This window comes from Drosophila ficusphila, unplaced genomic scaffold (assembly GCF_018152265.1).
Source record: "Drosophila ficusphila isolate 14025-0441.05 unplaced genomic scaffold, ASM1815226v1 contig_106, whole genome shotgun sequence".
NCBI classification, from domain to species: Eukaryota; Metazoa; Arthropoda; class Insecta; order Diptera; family Drosophilidae; genus Drosophila; species Drosophila ficusphila.
Genome location: NW_025063993.1, coordinates 2859283 through 2879186, shown reverse-complemented (window position 1 = coordinate 2879186; position 19904 = coordinate 2859283). Strand labels below are relative to the sequence as shown.

Genomic DNA, 19904 nt, shown 5'->3' with positions numbered 1-19904 from the left:
TGTTGACACATGTGAACAGAGGCTTGCAGCCAGTGCAACCTAAGCTCTAATAAATTTACGATCGCAATTTCGCACGAAATTCCTATTAAAATGCTGATTTTCTTGTAAATATTAGCAAAGTGATGAGGCTGCATAAAATCGACTCTTTGTGGATTTTGGAGAAGCCAAGGGAAGCATGTTATTATTTAATTGTATAAGAAACTTCGATTTCATTGTAATTTAATGCATAACATTTTTGTTTTCAGTATTTTTTAACTTCATCCCATTTAAGCTTTATATAAGAAAACTTTTTAAAACTAAAATAAGTCAAAGCCTAATCAGTGAACTACTTTCCAAAGTAAGGTTCCATTCAGGTTTTCCCCTTCCTTCAATTCATTCTGCCTTTTCGCTGCTGGTTTTTAATTAAAATATAAAAACGAAGGGAACGTGCCGCGGTCGTTAGGCAATAAACTTGGACACCGCGCATCCTGCCAAGGACAATTACCAGGCGGAAAATGTCGCAACATTTTCGCTCCTTATCGCTGCCTTCGGTACTTTAGGCCAAGGAATTCCAAGCCGCGGCATAAAGGAAAGCGAATTAACGACATTGTAATGCTTATCTGAGAGAAAAGGTTCTTTTGCGGAGAGCACAGGGCATATCCTTTTCACCCCACACTCTTTAACATATTTTCCCTTGAATCTTACCCAGAAGCATAAAAAAAATGGAAAAATCTTGATTTTTAATTTTAACGCTTTATTTAATTATGTGCAGACGAAACAACTTGAAGTTTGCTAATAAAATGCTTAAGGAGTGTCCTTTCTGCTTTCCCTCATTTCATCTGAGCAATAAAACCCACAAAAAATGGGCTAAAAATGGATTTTTTCCAGCTACTTTTACTCTCTTTTTTTTAATAAAGACATCAACAGATGGGCGGCGATAAAAAGGCAAAGATTATGGGACAGACTACAAAGAAGAAGATCAGGGAAGGTCCAAGTGTCGTGTGGCTTTTGACACCCCCGAAAAAGAGGAAAAAACAGGCAACAGTTTCTGCTTTTTTCGGGCATTCAGTTCAAATTCAAAGCGGGCTTGGACAAAAGGCCAGACGCAGGAGATTTAGTTTTAAGCGTTAGCACTTGACCCAAGGATAAAGTGTCCAGCTGTGAGAGTTGCTTTCTTTTTATGGCTTTAAAGATAAGCGCTTATTTCCTACTCGCCTCTCTTGATGTGCAAACTTTTAATTAGTTGAATAAATGCAGCTCCTCGGCGTCGCTTTTTGATGGCTTTTCAATTGGCGTTGAGCAAATTTGACACCGAAACCACCCAATAAAAATCAAATACAGATCGAACGGCGGATATTGTCCACCCTGCCCCTTATTTTGTTTCCCCGAGGGGGATGTTTAGCCTACTTACCGGCATCATTTGCTGTGTCACCTGTTGTTCCCCGAGCTGATTTAAATCTTTAAAATCAATATGCCAAGCGCCAGGCCAAACAAATGGAGCTTCTCGGTAAACACAGCAAGGGGAGTCCTGCCGCGAGGGAGTGGGATCCTAGGAAGCTGAAAGGCAGCGCTGACATCCTTGACAGGTGTGAGAATGGGGGGAACCCGCAGTTGACTCCTGGCAGTCTGCAAAGGGCGCCTGCAGGTAACAGACAGGCGGGCAAATTGAAATGGTTTAGATTACATTTGACTTTTATAAGCGGATTTTGTGCGTGGCAAAGTGTCTTGTTATCGGAAGGGATGTGGAGTGTGGACTTGGGAAATCCATTCACCGTCTCTACATAAATGCCAGACATTACTCAGGACATTTTATTTTTTTTGACTTATGGCTTGATAGCCATGGAATCATAATATCATTAATAAATGTTTGAGATCAATTAGAGCTGATCAAATGAGATAAAAAATATATTCTGGGGTGCTTTTTTGACATTTACACCCGTGTGGAGGGTATAATGTTTTTGCAGTAAAATGTTTGAAAATCATTAATGAAGCCGTCTTCTATAAAACACACATATTCCTGATCATACGATTCGATGATAACATCTCGACAAAAGTATTTCGATAATAATGGCCAAAAGAATGCAACACTTTTGCCAAAAGAGGAAGGATTTTCATTTGTTAAGAGCACTCGACAATTTTAGTTTTCTTTTTTACTTTAACTCTAAAAAAAATATATATACATACATATATAAAAAAGTTCACACAAAAACATTTGAGTTGTAATTTATTTCAGACTTTTGATAAAAACTTAACATTAAACTCCTTAAATGCACAATCTACATTGACAGAATGGTCTTCTTGATAATGTCGATGCTCTCCAGCATTTGTGCCTCGTTGATGACAAGTGGAGGAGCAAACCGAATAATATCCCCGTGGGTGGGCTTGGCCAAAAGACCGTTCTCCTTGAGCTTCAGGCACACCTGCCAGGCATCGTATTCTGCGAAAGTAACAAGTAAAGATTAGGAAAGGGTTACCTTCTATCAATTTAGGCCACTCACTCTTGTTAATAACGATGGCGTTGAGCAGCCCCTTTCCCCGCACCACTGAGACCACATCCTTGGGAAGCTTGGACAGCTCGCTGCGCAGGAGATTGCCCATTTTGAAGGCATTGTCGGCCAGCTTTTCCTCCTGCAGTACCTCCAAGGCGGCCATGGCCACCCGGCATCCCAGGGGATTGCCTCCGTAGGTGGATCCGTGCTCTCCTGGCTTGATGCACAGCATCACCTGGTCGTTGCAGAGGACCGCGGACACGGGATACAAGCCGCCGGAGAGTGCTTTGCCCAGGATCAGAATGTCCGGCTGAACCTGTTCGTAGTTCACGGCCAGCAGCTTTCCGGTTCTGGCCAGTCCCGTCTGCACTTCGTCGGCGATCCAGAGCACATTGTGCTTGGTGCAGAGCTCCCTAACCTTCTGCAGATAGCCCTCACTGGGCACCACCACGCCAGCTTCCCCCTGGATGGGCTCCACCATGAAGGCGCACACATTGGGGTCCTTGAGGGCCTCCTCCAGCGCAGTCACATTGTCGTACTCGATCAGCTCGAATCCCGGCATGAAGGGTCCGAATCCCTCGTAGCTGCTCGGATCGTTGGAGGCGGACACTGCGGACAGGGTGCGGCCCCAGAAATTGTTGCGAGCGAAGATGATCTTGGCCTGGTTGGCCGGTATCTTCTTTTCCAGGTATCCCCACTTGCGGGCCAACTTGCAGGCGGTCTCTCCTCCCTCGACTCCCGTGTTCATGGGCAGCACCTTGTCGAAGCCGAACAGCTTCGTCACGTACTCCTCGTACTCGCCCAGGACATCCGAATAGAAGGCTCTGGTGGGAAAAGGTGGAGAGAACAGTTTACTTTCACGGATTGCAAGATCAAATTGTAAACAATTAAGAGAGAATAAAACAATAACAAAAGGTGCGGTAAGATGAGCGTTAGGCTCTTGGATTTATAATACTTTTGACACTAACATATTCGTTTATGCCTGTATGCTAATTAATTCCTTATTTCTCAGAAGCAATCAAAATCTAAGAGACCTTAAATATTATTTCCAAAATTAGGCCAAAGCCCATTTTTTTTTTAAATGTATTTTATTTTTTCTTCCATTACAATGCGATTTTCCCTATCAATTCTAGCAAAGTTCTAATTTTAGAAATCGCAAAAAACAATAACATGCCGTTAATCTACAATTTGTTATCAATGAACTCTTTTGACTTTATAGCCGCACTCAACCTGACAATTTGGCCCTGGCAACCCAAGAGAAACCAAATAAAACCGGCAACAAGAGGCCTCAGTAAATATAACTCAAGTGCAATACAGTAATTAAATAAATTCTTTTTTCTGACAAATCAAGAATCACTCAGAGAAGTGAGAATTTATATATGTATTTCCGAGCAGCTGATAAGATTTTAGCCAGTCCATGGGGGGTTATCAACGTCCAAAGTAAACACTTGGAATGAAAAAATGTTCCAAGTAAGTCAAACCTAGCTGTATGCTTTTAACTATAAGCTTTTTTTATGATTTCGGGAAAAAAACCAAATCATGTCAGGCCGGGTAAAAAATTACATTTTTAATAAAGTCGTTATTCAAATTTAGTTAATTAACCCGGAATTGGTATTTATAGGCTGTGTAATCTTGTCCAGACATACTAAAAAATACAATAAAACTCACATCTCTATCTATAAGTTCTAGCAGCAAACAACCAAAAAATATAATTCAGTAATCAATGAATTTAATTTTTCGGTTGACAACAGAATGAAAAAGCTCACGCAATCGGCACTTAAAGACAAGTAAACAAACTGAAACAAACGCAATTAATTTATCCCTATAAAACTGTTGGTGTGGTCTTCTAACTCTTTATTATGTATAAATGTATGTTAGCCATTTATTAAACGAACTAGATTTGTCGCTCTTAAGTGCCAGGCAAAATTGCTCATACGCACTGATGACCATAAAATATAATATTTTTTAATTACAAAAGAGTGTAAAGTATTTTTAATTTCGAAAATATATTTCTTGAAGTTAAAAAAAACAGGGTGTCGACAGCAACATTCATTGCCGTTGAACAGGGTCCACTCTAAATATAATTATACTATGTATCGGCTGATAACGTTTGGGGGGCACGTCTTTGTTCTCCGATTTTATTTCGGTGAACTCCTCCCCGGTTTCATTCACTTACCGCGATGTCAAGGCCAGTTTGGAGGCCTGTTCGGTGAGGGCCTTGACGATCTTCGGGTGGCAGTGTCCCTGGTTGACCGCCGAGTAGGCACTCAAGTAGTCGAAGTAGCGCTTTCCCTCCACGTCCCAGACGAACACCCCCTCGCCCTTGGACAAGGCCACTGGCAGTGGGTGGTAGTTGTGGGCGCCGTACTTGTTTTCCCGGGCGTAGACGGCTTCGGAAAGAGATCCGGAAGCTGCGGTGGATTCCTGGGCGGATGTCTTCTGGGCCAAGTAGCTCATGCGGGTGGCGATGCCGCGTGTTGCGAGTTTGGAGAACATAATAACAATTTTCAAGATCGATGGGTTAATGGCACTTCCACTCGCGGATCGCTTGCGATGCTCACTGAAAGTCTGACGGCTGTGGACGGGTGCTTTTTATACCCGGAGAGAACTGTGGAGCACCTCGAACCCCCATGGAAGCTTGCTCTCTCTCTCTGAATTATTTTCTGAAATCTCACAAGTCCTATCTTATTACAACACCACATAAATGCACATTGTATCTCTTGCATGTAAATCATTTTCCAAATGACACTTGATGCATTTGAGTTGTTGTTGTTGATCATATTTTTATGTTCTGTCGGCAAATTGTAATCAGCTTAAAAATTTCCACTGCTAAACTGATAGAGCTTGTGGAAGCTTTATGCACAGAAATATATTACACTTAAAAGCTTCTGCAGTCCAGAATTATTGTTTTGGAATTATTGGGTATCACGATAATGGGATTGCAATACACCTAAGGATTTTGGAATTAAGAACAAAAATATAAAAAAAAAACTTTCCCATTTTAATGGTCTTAAAATTAAATTTTGAATTATTTACAAAACCATTATCTTGCTATATTAAAGATTAATTGTTGTTTAATGCAGAATACAGAGATCCATCGATAAAAATAAACACGTTTCACCTTGTACCTATAGAAAATGATATTATTACTTTACCTAATCTTAGTTTAAACCTTTTTAGATTACTATTCTCCCATTACTTACCCATTAATTCCATCATTTAGCCGACATTGTTGGTATTTTCGTGTATTTATTTGATTTTTCATAAATAATTCAGGGCTTAAGAATTTACAACTAGTGTTTACTTAGAGATGATAATTTAATCTCATTTATCGTATATTGTTTGTTTCGTTATCAATCAAACATTTAACAATTATAGCACGTTCAGGGAAATTACGAATACATACAAACCGATACATTAAAGTACACATAATTATATGACAGGTGAGAAGGCAACACAAAAATTGCACTAAAACGTTCTTTTACAAAAAACCAATTGCATTTAAAACGAAAACAAATTAATTTTACATGTAGAATTTATACAGGGCAAAAACATTTGATTTTTATATTTTTGGTGGGCGAGGGTGTTGCCTACTTTGGGGATGCCCAATTAAACGTCAATTTGCTCGTCGCGCTTCATTAGCTACCTCAAATACAATATGTTATTAATTAATTTTAATAAATTCACGCTTGGATTGCAATTGTCAGCTCGGCCCCCCGGCTCCTCCCTTCACTCCATGGCCTGCGGAACGCTCTGCTGCGGCGATTGGGCGGGCGAAAGGCTGCGGGGCGTTGCCGTGGCGGCCACCGCCTCACCACCCCCCTCCACCTCCTCCTCCTCCCACCGCCCTCTGCTGGCTTTGGGCCTGGCTCAGCAGCTCCTTGTTCAGGCGGTAGCTGCTCATCACGTTGGCACAACTCTGGTGGAAATAAAAGTTACGACCGCGCAGGAACGCATCCGTATTGAGATCCTTTATGCCTGTCTTGAAATAGTTAAGAAAAGGTGTACCCAATTATAGACATAACCTTGAAGGGGTGAGGATAATGTTGTCTGTGCATTAACTAACAGAAGTTACTGGACAGGAAAGCGAAAGTTAGGAGGGACTGAGGGGATACAGATCGTGCTCGAAGTAAAGAGAAAACTGAAGCAAACTGAGAAATTACCTTACAAATGAAACACTTGTTTTCATCGTCCGGTTTTAAATCCGAACTAATTCCCACCTTTGAGTCCAATTGCGTTAATCCCGGCACGCCCATCGACGACAACTGCGACAGGCTGTTCTCCATGCTCTCCGCGTACTTTGACGCCGGATTGTTGTTGTTGTTGTTACTACTACTGTTGTTGTTGTTGTTGTTGTTGTTATTATTGTTGTTGCTGCTGTTGCTGTGAGATATGTCCATCGGTCCCGGATCGGTGCTGCTCACCTGCGGCTCCGAGCGCGGTCGCTCCTCCATGGGCGATATGTTCTCAAGGGATCTACAAAATGGAGAAGATATCCTCAGTGAGAATTGATCTCGAATGTTTTGGGTTGTCTTTTTCTTGCTTTTAATTTGTGTTTCTTCTTAAATACTTATAGAATTTAAGAAGAGAGTGTACAGTTAAAAGTTTAGCATTTTAAAGCTCACTCTTGATCTAATGTTTTTATACAACAGAATTTCGTATTTAAATCAGAAAAGTATAAATTTATATCAAGGCAGATATAGAAGATACATTTGTATTAAATGGCTGGTTTTATAAGCCTTCTTTGTATTGGGGGTTAACTTAGAACTTATTCTATTTGAATTTTAAGCAACAGACTAAGGCGACAAATATACGAAAAAATACCTGAATATACTTTTTGATATTGCACAGTTTAAAAAGTTAAATACTAAAACTGAAATATTATTAACGGTTCAAAGGGTGCCCTATATTTATACCAGAACTACATTTAAGTTCAAAGTGACCGTCCTACCTGCTGCTGCCCACATTCTGCTCCTCCTGCCGACGTGGAATCTTGCTGTAATTGATTTTGCTCGACATCTTGACGGTGTCGTCGTCGTCCACAATTACATCCTCGTCGCTATCATTTTGGCACGAGGCCGTGTCCATCATTAGGTCCTTGTTGTTGCCTCCGCCGTTGTTGTTGGTGCTACTGCTGCTGTTGTTGTCGTTCACGCCCACGCCACAGGAATCGGCGTTGTAGTAGTGATGTGTGGTAGATGACAGCTCGCTGACGTTTTTAACTGAGGGTAAATCGGAAGATATTAATTACAGGTGTATTATTACACAGGGTAAGTTATGAACATGATAAAATGAAAGCAAAGAAAATTATATATCTTAACTGTATAAGAAACTCGACCCTATACCGAAATTATACATTTTAAAGCTTTGCTCAAGGTAAAGAAAGGAAAATTTAACATAGTATAAAGAGATTATGTTTATTTTTCCATATTTCGGATACACCATTGTGATCCCTAAGCTATTATGAATTATCTTCCAATAGAAACCTTAACAACCACATTAAGTTAATACAACTAGGGTTACTTTTTATAAAAGAGTGTGAATTATAAACCCACCACTGATATGTGCCTGGGGTGGGGCGTTGACCTCGCCGGGCCAACTGCTGCTGCTGGCGGTCGCCACGTTGGTGCTCACGTCCTGCTCGTCGGGATGCGGATCCTTCTGGTTGATCACGCAGCCCGTCCGGTAGAGGATCCCGTCCAGCTTGCCCGGCTGCGCATTGCTGTTGTGCATGCTGGACGGCGGCAGAACGGTGGCGGATGACCCTGATCCCGGAGTGGCTATCTCCGATCCCGAGTCGGGCACGTCGTCGTTGCAGCTCTCCACATCAACCGTTTCGATCTCCTCCTGCGATTTGACATCGTCCTAAAAATACATATAGTTATTTTCCCATTAATTAACTTTCCTATGTTTTTTATATAAAGGTGGCACGGAAATTCCTTCTAAACAAGTTTAAAAAGTTAAAAAATCAAAATTTTTCAAGATTAAAATAAAATTGATGTGTTTAAGAAACCTATATGTAACTAATGGAACCCATTAATTTTCTATTACTTAAACAATTTGCCGTAAAAAATAGGATTATTTTATAGTTTCCATTTCAGGCAATTAACTATAATGTTATTTATCTTACCTCTGGAGGAATCTTCCCCGTCTCCAAGGCGTACTTCCTCTTGCAGATGGGGCAACTGCTGCAGTAGAGGCTCTCCATCATGTACATCTCGCCGTACTTGCGCTTCCGGACCTTGAGTCTCAGGCGGTTCTGGCGGTTGTTCCGTATTCTCTGGAAGGTCTGCAAGAGAAACCAAAGTTAGATCCATCCACGGGATATTTAGAAGGAGCACCCACCTCCCAGCGGTTGTGGCTGGTGCGGATGGCGTTCTCCTGCGCGGGACACGGAGGGGCGAACATGTAGGTGGCCTGCAGGTTGGCCCGCTCGAACCCGGCGCTCAGCTTGTAGAGCCTGTCCAGCTCGGTGAGGAAGTGCGAGTGCCACTCCTCGGCGCTCAGCTTCAGCCCGCAGACGGGGCACATCTCGGGGATGGCTCCGCCGGCGGCGGCGGCCTGGAGTCCGCTGACCAGGCTCAGGCCGCCCGGCACCGCCCGCAGACCCGCCATGCTCAGGCTGGCCAAGGCCGCGTGGTGGGCGGCGTGGTGGTGCGAGAGCGGGTGCGGGTGGGCCATGTGGTGGTGCGTCGTCACCGCCGTGGAGACCGGCGGAGCGCCTACGTGGTGGCCGTGGTGGTGCGAGTGGGCGTGCGGGTGGGCCAGCGGGTGCGGGTGCGAGTGGGAGTGGGCGTGCGTGTGGGGGTGGTGGTGCGGCGAGGAGGCGGCCAGGTGGCTGGCCATCGAAACGGCCACGCTGCTGGTCGCCGTGCTGATGGCCGGGTTGCTGGTCGAGCAGGAGGACGAGGAGCTGGACGCCGACGAGGAGGTGGCCAGTGCCTGGTGGCCCTTCCCCGCACTGTGCAGATCTGTGGGGAAAGAGGAGAGTTCCATGGGTAAATTCTAGTCAAGCTCACGGTCATCAATCAAGTGGTGGAGCAATAAAATTGGAAATTACGGCCATGCATTGGTTTCCCTGCACTGGCAGAAAATTGCGGGAGTGTATTGAATTTTTGAATATGGGATATTTATACGTTAACAATTTCTAAAGGATCACACAGAAAGTCCTTTAATGAGGAGATTAAATTAAAGCCCAAAAATACATACAATCAGTTTGAATTTTAAAAGAATGTCTGTAGCTCGGAAAACATTTAATAATTTCTCAGTTTTATATAATATTTTATTCAATGCATGTTGTGCCATTGATTTTTTCAAGTGCACCTCCCCATCCTTTGGCCTACGCATAAATTTTCCATCCATTTTCTAATTGCCCCATTCCTTTTTTCAACACGTCGGAACACATTAATTGGAGCTCGTAATTCTCGAAGAGAATCTGGATTGCTACCAAAAGCAGCAGCCATCACACAACTCCGCTGCAGGATTCCTGATGTCAGACACACGTCGACCCCACGTAATTCGGCAGCCACAGGCGAAAAAATAAGCCACCGGCAACCACAATAAATACAAACTGTTTTCAGCAAGCCCGCCAAACAAAATCTGTCCGCCATTCTGCACGTGACTGCGACCCGGCAATTAAAATAATATTACAATAAATATATCGCAATATGGTCGGCATAGTCCCAGTCGACCAGGCCAACTACAATTGCTGAATGGCTGGCACAACGGCTTTATTTATATTCTTCTAAAATATTGTTCAACAAAATATGTCGGTTAACCGCGCCCATCAGACGCAGTCGAATGGATATGCTTAATTTATATAGAGCTACATCAGAGTCGTGACTTTTGTTCAAATTAGCTTAGCAGCTCGTTGGACATTAATTCCACCTCTCACTTTCGCTTTTGGAAACGTTTAAGTTTAAAATGTTCCATAAATAAATCAGAACGATTTAAACAATTATTTATTGTTATTAAGAGCTTTTATTAAATGTATTTGCAATATAATTAAAACAAGCAATTACCTTTATTTCTCTATAATAAAATTATATCTTTTTGAAGTATCTTGGACATAACTTTTAAATTAATTCAAATAAAAACTATCTCTAGGAACGCCACAAAATGTCATAAACTTATTCAAAATTTAAATGCCAATGCCTGTTCATGACTGACTAGACTTTTAAAAATGTTTGGTGTTCTATAACTTCCAACTTCACCCCCTTTAGTGCCACGTGTTCAACGATGTTATTTCATAATTTTCCCCACCCAATAAATGGGCGTTTCATATGTCGTTTCGTGAAATATGACTATGGCCTCTAAACAGAGTTTTTGCCTTGGTTGTAGATGCCATTAATATTGCGGAAATTAATATGAAAATTCCAAGTGTGCATTCAATATAATACATCATCGGAGTAACAAAAACCGCGGAGGGACCCAAAAATAATAACGCTCGTCATAACAAAGGCAAACAATGCAATCAAAGCGATTTGCAACACTTGCGCATCCTTTGAGCCACCGAATCGAGGAACAAACCGAAAAAGTGTGTCCAACTGCCGACAATAAATGAGCAAATATTATGGGATCTCGAGGGGTGGTTGGGAATCATAATTGCCTCAGAAGAGTGGCCACAATGTCGTGGATGAGTAATTAGCCCAGGACGAAAGGACGTCTTCGTGTGCCGAACACGAGCCTCAAAGGATGTGCGGTCGGTTTGACTTTGTAGTCAAGTGGCTGGCTCCTTGGAACGGGGTTGATGTTACATTTCAATAAGCCTGCTCCAGCCGAGCATCCTTGTGCCATTTAAAACACTTACGACATGCACCCTTCTTCTTAACCCTTGGCTGCCTTTGAATTTGCGACATGCCCTTTTGACTTCTGCACGGGAAAGGGGTTAAATTGAGCTCGGCTCCCTGTTTACGTTTAGTTAGTTTAGCACATTGATAGATGTTCGCCTGCGCTGCAGTTTCAGCTAATTAAAAGTGTATTATTTATCGGAATTAATTTATGGGTCTCCTGTCTATCCACGACTACTGGCATAATCCGGAACCCAAACACAAATCCACATGTTGAGTATGGGTGGTGGGTCGGTGAGGGGAAACTGGTTTTCCGGCTTAAGTCGAAAGGCAAATAATTGCCTAAAGTTAAATAAAGAGTTGTCTGTGTGTTGAACAGGGGTGTCGAAATATGGAAGCCTTACAACAATTTAAAAAAATATATTATAAACTAGAAGTTTTAATATTTCCCAAATAAGTCCTACTCAAAATTGAGAATCGAAAGAGTGTAATATTTAGTCAATGCAATTTAGCACAAGTTGAACATAATTGTTTCGCCTAACAACCAATTGTTGTAAAACCCCCTTAGAACCCCGTCCCTGCCTTTTACATTTCGAATTTGTTTTGTTCATTTGCATTCATATTTATCATTTTCATATGCTGCCGCCCGATTTTTGTCATAAGGCGCTTAACTCGAACAGCTTTGCCGAACCAATTAGCGACGCATTTGCAGCCAACTCGGTTTAGCCTACATTTTCAGAAAGTATAGACACGAATTGAAGGCCGAGAAGCGCAGGAACAACCCCCAGGTAAATATGCGAAATTAAGGCAAAATACCTCAGCTCGAGAAAACTAATAAAAAACAAATTGAAGTGGGGCTGGGGGAGAGGTCCTGTCGCTGTCCTTACGCCTGCCAGTCAAAGTTAACCTACTGAAGCGTTAAAATTGCGCAGCAGAAGTAAAATTGAAACAAATACGCCCGGCGATTTTTATCAGCAAAAAGGGAAATCGAAATCCCCTAATTCGGCGTTCTTCCTTTTATCGCAGACATGCAAATTTTTTTGTGAACTTAAATTTGCTAAATAAATATGGTAGAGGCAGGGCAACCCTACTTACGTCTCAAATCCCTGGGATCCTGAGAATTATTACTGCGCGGACTTTCACCCTTTTCAACGGCGTCGTAATCCTGTGATCCCTCCATGGATTCGTGCGATGTGCATGTGGGGCTGGCCGAGTCCGTGCGAAAGGACTCGCTGCCGTTGAACAGATTCTGCAGGGAATATCGAAGTGCAAATCCCATTATGACAAGTGTCAATCTCGCGCCGATTATCGGCCCATCATCAGGGCTTCTCCCCAGATCCACCCGCCTCCGCTCTCCAGGAGGAGCTCCCCGAACCCAACTCACCTGGTCCAGCGATATGCCAATGTACTTGGGCGGCGAGAAGGCCGACGGCAGCGAGAAGTTCGACAGCACCGACGGCTTCCCCAGCGGCGAGCGGTCGCTGGCGAAGTAGCTCGCCGGTCCCGCTCCCGCCGCCGCTGCCGCCGCCGCCGCTCCGTTCGCCACCAGCATCCCGTGGTTGAGCAGCAGGTGCGGGTTGAAGTAGTTGCCGACTAGTGACATGTTGTGGAGGTCTTTGGCGTCAGGTAACTGCAAGAGGGGGAAATCGAAAGGGATTACCTACGGGGTAAAGTTGGAGAGAAGCGGGGAGATTGTTGTAGAGTCAGGCAGTTACGGCGATTTCACTATTATATTTCACTCTCGATTGATTTTCGCAATATATGTATTTCATTAATTAAACGAAATGCTAATACCATAAACTACGGAACTACGCAGTTTTAATTCCCCTGATTCAAAGGAACAGTTTTAAGGGATAAAGAATTGGCGTTTATGTTGTTACTTTCTTCAATTATTACACATTCTTGTTTTCATTTTTAAATTAATATGTTTCGTTTGTTTTAAAACACAGGTAAGATCAAACGATTTTGAGTTAAAAATTAAAAGAAGGAACTTTTTTTATAGATTGTAGCTTAAATTAAGCCTAATGCACCAAGGAAGAAAGAATTCCTTACCACATTTTGTTTAACTCTAGGTCAGACCCAAACGAATACTTGTTTTGACATATAAATATCTGGACTAGAACGAATCCACCTTAGTAGCGTAATCAAAGGACCAACTTCAAAACAAATTTAATGTTCCGAAATGCTGTATTTTTTTTTATTCTATGCACTCAAGTAAGTATAAACTCGAATAATAGCTAGCTTATGCAGGCTTTCGCATTTTTGCGGACTGTAAATACAAAATCGGGATAAGCATATATATATATAATTTTCATAAAAACAATTCTGAGAAATTTTTCATTAACCTTTTAATTGTAAGTTTGGTATATTGTAGTTTCAATATAAACTAACACAATAAACCAAAAGAAACTCATTTGACATAGTTGGCACTATAATCTGAAACGGCTAAGAAACATGAAAAATAGATAGGGAAGCTAGATCAAATCTTAACAATATCATCTCAAGATGATTAACCATAAAAGTGGTCCTAAATTTCTAGATGTTCCTTTACTGACTGCCACTCAAACGGAAATTTTTAAAAAGTTAAGTGAGCGTTAAATTTAAGCGTTAAATATGCGCATTACTGGAGTCTAAGCATCGGAACCCACAACAAATTATGTGTGCTACATGACTTGGCGTTAAAATTAGCCAATTATGGAAGGTGGAGGCTTAAACACGAAAAACGTTTCCGGATAGGTAACATATGCCGAGCCGAGATACTGTGAAAACTCAGGAAGATTACAGCGGAACTTAATCCAATTCCCAAGAGTCGCGTCGGAAATCGCCCCAAAGTGCGGCGTTGGATTTGCATCGATATAAATTATGCACAAAAATGTTTAATTTACGGCAAATAAATGTTAAATTGAGAGATTTTAGAATTACGATATCGAACACTGCCATAAACTGTGTCAATTTCAAAGAGAAGGTGGGGGACAGCTTACTTCCAATGGGGTGTAAAATAACGAGAAAAATGCTTACAACCCCCCACTTTCTCCATTCTGAAACTCATACATAAAGACTTTGGCAAATGATATGGGTAACATGGGGAGGGTGAGTTGGGATTTTCAAAAGTGGGGGGAGTTCGTCCCCTGAAGATAACCCACAGAACGTTCAACGTTCCTAACAAATTGAGGCTGACGAGTGTTAAGCGGCGGTTAGAACCCAGACAAGATATGAGTATAACATAAGCAGCGACATGTGTGACAAGTATTAACCCTCACCCACACTCCCGGTCCATCCCGACCCCTTAAACGTGGCAAACTTTCGTATGGAAAAATTTACATACAAATTTGTCTGCCAAAGAAAGTATTTTTGCAGCAAAAAATGTGTGAGAAAATGATAGGGAAAGTATTAGCAGAGGAAACGTGTATGTTTTCGGATATCCTCTGAGATCGTCCATTCGAAATCATATTTATTGAACTAGGATTCCGGTTAAATAAACGTCAGAGCATAATTAAACATTAACAAATTTCTTATAGCTTGTGTCTAAAAAAAGAAATACTTTTGATGCATTAACTGTAACAATACATATATTATTTAGGTACTTAGCTATTCAAAACAAAAAAAAATAGGTTTGAGAAAACAAAATGCTTACTTTACTGGCAGTAAATATTTAAAGTTTGGACAATCGATCTCATTAATTAGACCGGAAAATCCCTTCTTCGACTTTTGGTTAATCTGGTCCCACGTCCTTGTTAATTTGTGTCGTAATCCTGGTCACACTCTGCACACAACTTGAATCCAATAAATTAAGGATTATCAAGAGAAATTAGCACCTCGATTTGGGGCGAGCTGTTGCCACATATGTTGCCATATCAGATTGAATAATCACCCGGCATATCATCCCCATGCTCATTAGGTTTAAAATGTTGCAAGTCAGCCGGATGGAGGGAATGGGAATTGCAACCGCATGAGTTGCACTTTGTCTAAGTCTGCAGTTCAACCAGAAGCTGTTTGGGGGTCCTGGCGTGGATTGGAAAACCCCCAACAGAAGTGGTCAACCGCTTGGCACTCTCATTCCAAATGACTTTTTAACTCAATACGTGTGGAACAATTTCCTGCGAGGACTCCGCCTATTGATTTATGCCCGTTAATCAGTGCAAAGCTGTTGTACACATACAAAAAAAGTTTCATTTCGAAATTTGAACTAGAAACCCCAATTTAAATGTGTTACACCAATGGGTTCTAAGCAGATATTTATTAAAACTACCTTAATAGGGAGTATACAGGAGTAACCTATTCAAACACACCTTTGATACAATACTAAGCATGGTTTAACAAATGATATCAAAGTTACTACTGTTATTTAATACATTTCGAATTTCTTGCTAAATATGGAACCTTTTAGCTTATTCCGATCCGATTTCAAATCAATAAACTATTAAACTAAAGTCTTATTTGCAAATAAATGAAATATTATGAAATGAGAAGCATGGTTACTTTTTCCAGTGCAGGAGCAGGTGGTGGCACCACCCCCTGGAAAGTGGAGTGCTCAGCCCTCCAGCTCCTTGTTTGCTTTTCTATTAGCGCCGGGCGGGTGATTTGTTATCCCAAATTGTAGCATTCCTTATCCGCCAGAGGGGATGACTGCGCTCAGATTTGCATAAATTCGTTCTGTTTGCCTTTAACACTTGAGTTATTGGCGTTCTCCACGACCCCTCGGAATACTCGAACCAATTCAGTGCAACTCTCAGCTGCAGCGACGGACAAGCAACACATAACAGCCAACAACAATAACAGCTTAATTACAACAACACGATAACGAGTGGCAAATAGCAATTGTCTACATACAATTGCCAATTTCGCTTAACTTGGCCATAAAACACGGCCCAGCTACAGCAGACGGACACTCGTAAAGCAAACAACTTGGCCTTTTCAACACACCACAAATAAATCTCAATTTGTGGCACTAACACGGAGTAAACGAGGCTCAAATCGAACTGAAGCCTGCAGCTGGAGAGGCTGGCAATGCTAAAAACGTTTAGCAATTGGCCATTTTCGCAAACTAAATGTTTATGGCGGTCTGCGACCTGTTCGTCTTTTGCTTTTTTCGTGGCGAATGAACTTAAGAAGCGGAAAATTGAGCTGGTACCAAAATGCGTAGCCTAAATTGAGGCGTCAATTGACTAAAGGGAAAAGTAGTGAAATTAGCTTGTTTTTTATTTTTTTTCTTTTTAAAACAGCTCTTACTAATTTATAAGATGGTAAAATAGTAAAACAAATACTAAGATTAATTCCTTTGTAAATGTTTAGGGCCAATCTTAAGGTACTAATGAAAAGTAATAAAATACTTTTAACCGTTTCTAAACGAAAGCTAAACATGTTGAAATAGTTAATAGATTAACCAGAAAACTTTGTTTTCACTTTGTTTAAATGATCTTACACGCACGATATATAAAACAAACTTCAAGAAGCAAAATTTGAAAACTTAGCTATTAGCGTTATACTCAAAAAACAATCCTCTATAAGGGTGCACTAATTTAACCACTTCTGTTCTTAGGGAGGAAAAAAACTATTAAGCATTAAAATGTTTATATTTATTCTTGTTCAAAAAATCAACTTTGGGCTTTTACGGGAAAAAATTATATATCCTTCTATCGATTTCTTGGGAAGACCAATGCAAGTCTCTCACAAACTTTCACTTTAAATATCATTCCACTATTTGGTATTCCTCAAGACGGCTATCAGTGACCATTTGGACATTATACTCCCCACAAGGGCTTCTCGTTAAACGCCTCGGTGCCTTCCTATTTAGCTGCCTTGAACGCAGACTGCCATCTTGATAAATTGCTATAAATTAAATTAAGCTCAGTCCCACAGAAACGCACCGTCGCATATGCACACAACTCACCTACACATACTTTGTGGCAATAAGTGGCAAGAGAGAATTATTTTTCATATGTCGGCCCGTCTCAGTCCCATAATTTTGTCCACCCCAACTCGACACACTGCCATTTTTTCGAAGGGGTCAGTCTGTTTACCTTTGTTGTTACTGCTGCGTTGTGGTAACGAAATTGTTATGGTGCCTGCCGGGTTTCTTTTCGCTGCTTTTGACCCGCCCAGACGGGTTGGTGGTTAAAGGGCCGTGCACAAAAAGCGGGAAGAAGTGGCACGAGAACCCGGCCCGCATTAAACCATTTGACATTGCATTTAATATGCTTGCTTGGCTTGTTTTTATTAATTTTTATTGCTCGGCTTATGCTTGGTTATAAATGGTTTCATAAATAATGGTAGCTAAGCGAGTGGTGCAGTGGCGTTCGTAGCAGTAGTTATTGGAAGAATGCAAATTGGTAGGGAAGTTGGAATGTAAGGTAAGTAGTATTTCTTGGCTTCCATTTTTTATTTTATTCACTTAATCATTAGTTTTCTGATATTATGCGTAAACATGGTATCAATCTAAAAACCAAACCAGCTTTAAATGATTTGTGATAATTGACTTCCTTGAATATCCACGGTTATAAATCAAAAATCTTTGAGATCCCAATGTTATTTTTAGCAGATGGAGCAAAAACCCAGGCAATTTGATCAATTTTTTATTTTTTGGTTATTAAGAGAATTTTAAAAAATTATTCCCCCAAAAGATTATAGTACATAGTAAAAAATCATAAATGTATACGAGTCCTTGCTCTATGTAACAAACTGTTATTTTTCTACTAAAAAAATATACTTTTTCCTTCGACCCAACTCGCTTCTAGATGCCGGGGACATATTGTTGTCATGTTTAACATATCTTAACGCTACTCAATGCTATGCAGAGGGAGAGATATAATTTCAATTCGGACTCCAGCTCCAGTTGGAATAACCAGTTTCGCAAGCAGCCAGAGCGGACTGTTCGAACATCATCAGCGCTCGAGTTCTTCATCATTTGTAGCATCAGCGTCAAGATCATTGCTCATGTTTACAATGATGACAGGCAGCAAAATAAGCAGAAGCTGGCCGAGAACCGGCGGAGGAGCCGACTCCCAGCCAAATCAAATGGCAGCTCCTCTGCCGGATCGGGCCAGTAGTTAACAGTGGCAGTGACTGCTGCCCGCTTCCATCAGGTCCGACTCGGAGTTCGGAATTGAAGCTATCATAAATCTGTTCGTCGCAAAAATCTACACACAATGGGGCGTTTGCAAACGCATTCGTTGATCGGAATGCGACGTCGAACTCTCTGAATCTGCCTCTTGACTGACTGCGGCATTGGAAATGCCAGCGTGATCGGGTAATACTAGCCAGATATAAGAAATATCGGATACAAAAAGCAGTACTAGTAGTAGTAATATTAAGCGCAATTCCGTAATACGATCCAATTACTTCTCAAAGTGTAGGTTACAATATTTAATTTCCATTTTGTTGCAAGTGAGCTTAATCCATAACTGTTTTACATAAGGCTCTGAGGATCCTTGTTAAGATTCTAGAACTACTTAATATTATTTCCCTTATATTGTCCATTTTACTACCTAATATCAGCTAGGTTAAATGGTATCGAATTTTGACTTTAAGAAACCAAGAAGTTTTATTCCTAAAATGGTTTTCACAGCACATAAACAAGGATTCAGCAATGCTTTCTCTTCACTTTCTCCTTAATGGATCGTTAATTGAGTGCATGATCCGCAATCACGCTGTCATCCCTATTCGCATCGCCAACTGGAAGTTCACTTCGAAGTTCTGGTTGAATTTGTTGTTTTACAATGCAGCATTGTTTTGTTTGCTGTGGGCTTTCGGTCAGAGTTTTGCCTTCGCCGCCGATTCTCCTGACTGAGCGGTGTGCTGATTTATAGCGTCTTTCGGCATTTCGGCTACCGGCCCCCAGTCTTTATGATTTGTCATAAATATGTCCCCTCCGTCCGATCGGATCGGATCGGATCGAATTGGCGATTCCAATCAGCAGTTGTCCGGGTGTGTTAGCTTTCTGGGCTGGACTCTACTTACTCTCGATGGAAACGGACGTTGTCCACGTAGAGCCTCATGCAAACCGGAAGCGGCTTCCGAGAGGACAACGAGCGCTTGAGATGGCAAATGGCTGCTGCCAAATGCGTTGCTTTCCATCTGCAGCTCGTTTTTGTTGTATTTTTGGTTTTGGTTTAGACTAATTTGGCACTAGGGGGCACTCATAACCTCACTTTCTTTCGGGTTTTGTTTCAGTATTGGCACATGCAAAGATCACTTGGTATCCTGAATAAGCGGTTGGGAATTGTATTTGCGCGTCGGTAAAACGGTAACTCGGATCAGCTGACTGTCGTTTTGCTTTTTTTTGTTCGCTCTCACTCGTTCGACACAGAACACCCGCACGTACGCGCTGCAGAAATCCAACTGAGCCCCAACTGGAAACCAGTTGCCGTTAGTCAGCCTGTGTGCTTCCTCTTCTCCAGCCTCGCTGCTGCGCAGTCGGCGCCGACGTCGATGTGGAACGCCTCGCGGCTTCTGATTCGCCAGTGGCCACAACCGGTTTGAGTGCGCTGTCGCCGTCCCGCTCGCGCACACTTCCACTTCTACAGCAGGAGTACTTTTACATTATGTTCACCTCTTTAGTCGCAGAGTTTGTTTTTGCCGCTGCATTATTATTCCAAAATGGTTGCATGTTTGTCCGTTGGCCATTGTACGCCTGTTTGTCTGCCAGCAC

General features: G+C 41.8%; 2 protein-coding genes across 6 annotated transcripts; both read right to left on the bottom strand.

Moving 5' to 3' along the window:
* Window positions 1-2186: 2186 nt before the first annotated feature.
* LOC108088928 (ornithine aminotransferase, mitochondrial) lies at window positions 2187-5039 on the bottom strand. The gene is made up of 3 exons (XM_017186950.1): window positions 4645-5039; window positions 2478-3292; window positions 2187-2416 (listed from the first exon to the last, which is right to left on the bottom strand). The coding sequence occupies exons 1-3, from the start codon at window positions 4962-4964 to the stop codon at window positions 2256-2258; spliced, it is 1296 nt and encodes a 431-aa protein (XP_017042439.1). The 5' UTR covers window positions 4965-5039; the 3' UTR covers window positions 2187-2255.
* Window positions 5040-5700: 661 nt separating this feature from the next.
* LOC108088925 (protein Teyrha-meyrha) lies at window positions 5701-19584 on the bottom strand. Of its 5 annotated transcripts, none has more exons than XM_017186943.2 (9): window positions 19214-19584; window positions 12642-12917; window positions 12353-12506; window positions 8814-9439; window positions 8599-8757; window positions 8024-8333; window positions 7420-7690; window positions 6632-6944; window positions 5701-6450 (listed from the first exon to the last, which is right to left on the bottom strand). In XM_017186943.2, exons 1-9 carry the CDS (start codon window positions 19328-19330, stop codon window positions 6280-6282), a joined length of 2397 nt encoding a protein of 798 aa, XP_017042432.2. In that variant the 5' UTR covers window positions 19331-19584; the 3' UTR covers window positions 5701-6279. The 5 variants fall into 5 exon arrangements, with proteins under 5 accessions (XP_017042432.2, XP_017042433.2, XP_017042434.2 ...); XM_017186944.2 differs by having other exon boundaries at window positions 6689-6944; XM_017186945.2 differs by having other exon boundaries at window positions 6689-6944; window positions 12642-12887.
* Between the last annotated feature and the right edge of the window lie 320 nt (window positions 19585-19904).